This window comes from Penaeus chinensis, chromosome 11 (genome assembly GCF_019202785.1).
Source record: "Penaeus chinensis breed Huanghai No. 1 chromosome 11, ASM1920278v2, whole genome shotgun sequence".
NCBI classification, from domain to species: Eukaryota; Metazoa; Arthropoda; class Malacostraca; order Decapoda; family Penaeidae; genus Penaeus; species Penaeus chinensis.
This window is the reverse complement of record NC_061829.1, coordinates 35,115,917-35,123,473: the sequence shown is the minus strand read 5'-3', so window position 1 is coordinate 35,123,473 and position 7,557 is coordinate 35,115,917. Positions and strand designations below refer to the sequence as shown.

Genomic DNA, 7,557 nt, shown 5'->3' with positions numbered 1-7,557 from the left:
TCTTAGGGACTGTGCCGAGGAACTATGTACTTTAGTGAGACAAGGAAAATGGCGTTTCTGAAATCAGTTTCCGAAATGTTGCAAAAAAGAGACGCTGGTTCGATTGTGTATTCTTCGACTTTAAAAAGGCATTTCATGAGGTGTCTCATAGAAGCCTCCGGGCTAGTACAGTGATAACGTGTCGGCCTCTCATCCGAGGGGTCGACTGTTCGCGCCCCGCCCAAGCGCGAGAAGTTGCAATTGTCGCTTGGAGGTTACTGCTGTGGCTGGGTACCACGGCGGTAAGGACTAAGCCGAGTCAGCACCAGCTGACACACGTTAGCGAGTCGACATTAGTCGACACAGGCCGGGCTCCCCTCATTGGCATAGCCCGGGCGAAGCTCAGCTTCGCATATCGGACTTATCCTTATCTCATAGAAGACTATTGTGGACATTAGAACACCTATGTGGAATGAAAAGCAAACTTCTTGAATGGATGAAAGACTTCCTTCACGAAATACAGATGGGCACCGTGATTAGAGGGAAGCACTCTATATGGCAACTAGTAACTAGCGGAGTGCCTCAAGGACCGAGCTTTTTGCATTACAATATCTATCAAAAGTGCTGTAAAAATTTATGGAACTACAGCCATTTATTCCGATGCTTTCGAAAATGACCAGGCAAGAATTCACTGCAGGAAACTTGATACTTTTTTCCCTTATTTTCCCTATTTCACTTTACTATATTTTTGTTTTTCCTTTTGTTGTTGCCCCCTTTTCATCAGTTATTAAATATTATGTCCTCAGTGTCTGATATAATCTTTATAGTTCATATTAGCCTTATTTCTCTCACAGATTTAAGCCAAGCCCCCCTCATAGCATAGCCCGGGCGAGGCTCAGCTTCGCATATCGGACTTATCCTTATCACAGATTTAACTCATAAAACTTGTATCAATTAGTTAAAATAGATATGAGGAAAAGTTAACAACCTTTAAAAAGGTTATACATTATTTATTAATATAATATTATATAACCAAAATGCAAAGCCAATAATACAACATCTGAGTTCATTATAATCCAATACAATAATTATACCACTTTGAATATCCATCTGTTGATTTTAGCAAGTAGCTTTTCGCTTTACTCTAAATGCTAACATGCAAACAATATATTTTTAAACTTAGGCAAACTGTTTTTAATTATAAAATTAGAACAGACAATATTAACCCAAGCGCCCCGGATTTATGTTCTGTCCCCTGTAGTTTTTTTTTTTTTTTGTGAATGTTGTTACATACAGATGGCTCTACATGTGCTCAGCCAGCAAGGAGTCTATCAGTAGGCCCTAGTGAGCTATCCTGATTTCCCCACTCCTTGAATTGGCGGGATTTTTTTTTTTTTTTTTTAATATCGTTGACATCGATACTGTTATTATTGTTATTGGTATTAAGATTATTGAAATATTATTACAATCTCGATAACATTAGAACAATGAAATAATGCAAAAGACCCTTTCCAAAAGTCGAGGAAAAAGGTAAACAGGTGAGATAGGTAGGACTATTAATTTTACTCCTTGGTGGCTAAGCACTTGTAGAGCCATGTGTAAATACAATAAATGAAATTGTATTACATTGGGCATGGGATGTATTCTTGCCATACGTGCCGATTGGGTTAATCCTTAGAATAATTATGAGCAATAAGTAAAATAATTCCTTATTCACATGCAATTACTGAAATCATAGACATAATTGTTTCTGTTCTTTAGTAAATAAATTGCATCACAAAACATACTGAAACTATATCTAAGCAAGATGACATACTTAAACCAGGCAATTGAAATATTTAAAATGAGGAATTAACCCATTCGCCACGGATTTCTGTTCTTCCCCCTGCAGATTTTGGCGAATTTTGTTACATACAGATGGCTCCACATGTGCTCAGTCGGCAAGGAGTCTATCAGTGGACCCTAGTTACCGATCCTGATTTCCCCATTCCTTGAATTGGCGGGAAAATTAATACCATTGCTATCGATAATGTCATTATTGTTATTGATGTTATGATTACTGATTTGTCATTAAAATATTTTAGACAATGATGATATGATACAAAAGACCCTTTCTTGAAGTGAAAGGAATAGGTAAACAGGTGAGATAGGTAGTTTCTAATAACTGGCTATTTGGTGATTAAGAACTTGTAAAGCCAATTATGTGTAAATACAATAAATAAACGTGCATTACGGTGGGCATGACATGTATTCTTGCCACATGAGGCGAATGGGTTAAAATACTAAGCTAATGTTCTTACACAATTACTAAGTTAAAAGAAGATCATCTCCATCAAAGAGTAAATGAGTACATATCAAGAAAGTGGTCAGAAAATATCTTATACTTAATCAAGTAATTATAATACTTAATTTATCTCATTAAGCAGTAACTTAATCAAGCAAAAGACTTATTCTAGAAAATACTTAACTAATACATATATCATGCAAACACAAAATTATTCTTACGCTTCACTAGAAATTAATTATCTATTAAATCACACTTCCGTAGAGCTGAGATCTCTTAAAAGTAATTAATTAATTCCTTACTTTCTAAATCATCTTGATAATCAAATTTATATGTATTCAGTTATATCAATCTTAAAACATGAAAATCAAATCTATGATTATTTAATTATATAATTCTTACGTCCAAAATTAAAATGATCAAATATATTACTTAGTCCATTATATAGCCTCACATAAATCTAGAAATAATCCCTAATCCTACTTAATCCACATTATCCATAGCGCATTCCCGTGCTATAAAAATGACATGGCTACTGGATGCTACTTCGAAATCTAGTCCGCCGTTGTCTGGCACTAAGTGTCTTTTATTCCCGATATGGGAGCCCATCCGGTCACACACTTGACTGTTTGTTAATATGAATGTAATATAATTTATATTCACTAATTTGAAAGATACCGCATCAGGACTTTCTGGTCCCCAAGCAAATTTCAACACTATTTATTTATTTATTTATTTATGTATTTTTTTTTTTTTTTTTTATCTTGGTCCATAACGTTGTGTTTCTTTGTCACAAGATATTTTCAACACTTTGATAACATAGTGCGCCTCCAGTTTTGCTATCTGTGTGTTTTTTGCTATCCTGAGTGTTCACGATGAACTTCCTGCCGAATCACTTCGCGAGAAGGTCTTGGTTGCTCGCGACACGACTGAGGACATGGTGCTCCCCCATGACTGGAAAATAATGCGTCGTTTCTTCTTGCTAGTAATGAAAATGATGAATACAATGACGCCCTGCAGAGAGTTGATGATGTCTGTTACAATCCTGCAGAAATAAATGGAAAATTATTGATATTTATACATATATATGTATATACATGTATGTATATGCACACACACACACACACACATATATATATATATATATGTACATATATATATATATATGTATATATATATATATATATACATATATAAGTATATATACATCTGTATATGTATACATATATATATGTATATATAACATATATACATGCATATATGTATACATATTCATATAAATATAAATATGTGTACATATAAACGCACACACACACACACACACACACACACACACACACACACATAAACACACATACACACACGCACACACACACACACACAAACACACACACATATATATACACACACACACACACACACACACACACACACACACACACACACACACACACACATACATATAAATATTAAATAAGTATATACATATAAGTATATATACGTATGTATAGATACATCTATATGCATATATAGATGTATATATGTATGTATATTCACATATATATATATATATATATATATATATATGTATGTATATTCATATATATTAATATGTGTACATATATACATGTGTGTGTATATGTATATTTATAAACACACGTATACACACACACAAACATATATATATATATATATATGTATATATATATGTACATATATATATATATATATATATATATATATAAATATATATATATATATATATGTATATATATGTACATATATATATATATATATATATAAATATATATATATATATATATAAATATATATATATATATATGTACACACACACACACACACACACACACACACACACACACACACACACACACACACACACACACACACATATATATATTTATATATTTTTTTCAACGGAAAACGTGTCTGGAATTTGATCTTGATAAAAACGAAGTGGTAGTACTCGAATTGCTTACCAAACTTCTTGAGGCTGAATCAGCCTGGAGAGGAACTCGGTCACCCAGCAGAGCACGGACAGACCGAACAAACTGAAGCGCTGCCAAAATCTGAGCGATGAAAAATGCAAAGATAATTCTAGCTATTTTCTATCAAATCTAAATTACTGTTATATGAGCAAACATTCAGAAATCTTAATTTGCATTTTTGTGCGTAAACCTTGGTTTCCATTTTACACCACGAATTCCTATTTTTATGGAAACATTCAGTCAAAAGTTGCGCTGAAATCCTTCTCATGTAAGCAATTAGTGTCTCTCAGCACTTACGCGTCGAGATGTGTTCGATTACACGCCATTACAGGGGCTTTCTTGGAACAGCAGGTACATAAACTCCCCGTCTGGAACAGCATGACGACGGTGTGTCCGAGAAATGCCAAGCTCGTCACAGAGAACACACCGACGGGTCCATAGAAGTACAGCAAACTTCCTGAAAATCCTGCAAGAAACGCATTTGTAGAATTAGCGGCGATTCGTGTACGGGGGATAAGATTCGTAAATCTACGTATACGTCTTGCATGCACGCACGCATATATACACATACAAACACGCGCATATATCGTATGTATACATATGTGCGCGAATAACAAGAAATTATATGCGTATACACCCAAACACACATTCATACACACACTTATCCATCTTATTATGCACATACACACACATACAAACACACGCATATATCATATGTATGCGCACACACACACACACACACACACACACACACACACACACACACAGGCGCACGCACATACACACATACACATTCACACGCACATACACTCGTACACATATTCACACACACACGCACACACACACACACACACAAATGTATAGACGTGTTCTATAAAGCCTTACCATGAAACCAGCAGGACGTGACCCCAAACTTGGGTCGAAAGGCGCTGTTCCCCGGGACGAGATGCTTCGGCAGGACCTGCACGGTAATTGTTACGGATACTATGAGAAGAGGCAGACCAAAGGCAAGTGCGCAGTATACTCTGAACTTCTTTGCGTCATTCGCCAGGATGTCACTCAGCGGTACCAAACTTATAGTTGCTCTGAAACAGGTGAGTGTATTCTATACTGGCACATATGCACGTACAAGAGTCGCTGTAAGTTCACGTTATCCATTACACTGAAATCACACTGCAAAAAGACTATGCATACGTACTTCACCACACGCCAGATGTCAAAACACATGATATTTATCCAAGCAAAGGTTGCTAAAAATGAATACTGCACGATGAACCCTGTAAGTAAAGTAACGCTACTATAATTACTATTACTCACCCCCAAGAGCATTATATGATCTGCAAATCTTCATGAAATTATAGTATCGTTCATGACGGCTGAATGAAGTAAAGAAATAGCTTTGCATTATCTTCATTTACACCCACTCACACCCACTGAAAGAGTCCTATTGCCTGATCTTTTCCCACTTTCTAATCATACCGAGGCATAGTCTGATTGCATTTGTTTTTGCAAATGTTTGAATATAGTGCGGTTATATAATTTGATATATATTCTCGCATTCGTCATCTTATATTTCAGGAATAAAGTCACGAGAAATTATCTGTAAAAACGCTTCTAACTAGCAGGCATTGAAGAGAAGTGAGAGAGTGAAAAGAGAGAGAGGAGAGAGAGAGAGCTTACTGGGGTTGAGTTTAGGCTTAATGTCCCTTCTTCTGGGTACTCGTTGAAATCGACAAAAGGATGATTTTTTGCAAGTATATCGAATGTACATTTGCGGCTGAAGCAAATGGTTACAAGAAATTCTTGGTTTGGGATTTTGGGTTAACAGCATTGTTTCGATCTGTCCTCATTGGCTTAACAGATACATGTAGTGTGTACTTTTGTTAGATATACATTTAGGAGGAAGAAAAATACATAGTAGGGAGATATCACTTGAAAAAAATATATATATATAAATCGGCATCACCAGTCATGTACCAGTTACAGACACATTTTCAAACTGTTAGAACTTGGAGTCAAGGGATCAAAAAAGAACATCGCCTTGGGCAGCAAGCGGACGTTTTCTCTGGGAGTCTTCTGAATTAGTGCTATTCTCAAGTCAAAGCTTGCTTTTCTGTGTCCGCCTAAGAAAAAGCCCCTATACCTGAAAGATAAGCTGCTGCCACAAATCTCTAAAAAAGCCGGGACTCTGAAAATAGTACCCTTCCTCCATCCTACACCCTACGCATAAACTTTTCACTAACAATCATTTGGCTGAATGACATCATTGTACCGAGTCGAAGCAGTATACTATTAGGATGCGAGTTACATACAATTCATGTTCTTTTGGCTTGGCTGGTTGTTTTCCGTCACTAGCCATAAGTAGGATTACTAGAGGGAGCAATGACAAGCAGACTAGAGTGTATAGGGTGGTATGTGTTTCGGATACACGGTGAAATTAACCATTTATGAGGCAGGGTATCGGCGAGACATATTTGGAGGACCAAGATGAGCAGATGAGCGCTGCATCGGCCACCAATAGCGATATCATGTGGCACAGGAGGCAGAGTCCTTGTACATCTCGCAGTTTCTTGGTGAGAGCATGGTTCAAGATCGTCAAGGCCAGAAATAGACACGACACGACTAAGCCTATCTTTACCATATAGTTCTTCATTGCCATCAAACGACTCTGTTCACGGGCGCAATAAAAGGCTGTATCTATAGTTCCTAGAAGGGGAAGAAAACATATTAATTATAGAATGAACTTAACTGTAAATAATTGATAAGTGACTCAACACCTTAACATTTCCTTTCATAACAATAATGTTGCTGAAGTATGATACAAATTCACTCAAGAATTCACTCAATAAATAATACGGCATCGCGATTAAAGAATTTTCCACATACTTCCATTGCCAGCAAGGCAGTAACTTCCTACTTCATGCCAGTCGCCGACGAAAAGAGAGAGTGCACCGTCCTCGTTCACGGCGAACTCATTTTCACCGTCAGTACTCGAGTTGTAGACAGTGAGGAAATGGCGGGAGTCGCACTTCGGAGTGCTTACTACGAAATGCACGTCGGTAGCTTCTGTTCCCGGCAGAGATTCATTCCGAATGCACTCGTGATCTCTTAAGAAATCGCCCTCTGCACAACACCTCTGGACGCAATGCTTCGTCTTGCACACCTGGAAAATTATTACATTTTGATACACAAAAATGTTTGTATAGTGTATATATATATATATATATATATATATATATATATATATATATATATATATATATGTATATATATAAATATCATAAT

General features: G+C 36.3%; 1 protein-coding gene across 1 annotated transcript; it reads right to left on the bottom strand.

Moving 5' to 3' along the window:
• Nucleotides 1–2,138: 2,138 nt before the first annotated feature.
• LOC125030775 (probable G-protein coupled receptor Mth-like 1) lies at nt 2,139–5,544 on the bottom strand. The gene is made up of 5 exons (XM_047621047.1): nt 5,471–5,544; nt 5,158–5,357; nt 4,570–4,738; nt 4,264–4,353; nt 2,139–3,308 (listed from the first exon to the last, which is right to left on the bottom strand). Exons 1-5 carry the CDS (start codon nt 5,497–5,499, stop codon nt 3,134–3,136), a joined length of 663 nt encoding a protein of 220 aa, XP_047477003.1. The 5' UTR covers nt 5,500–5,544; the 3' UTR covers nt 2,139–3,133.
• Between the last annotated feature and the right edge of the window lie 2,013 nt (nt 5,545–7,557).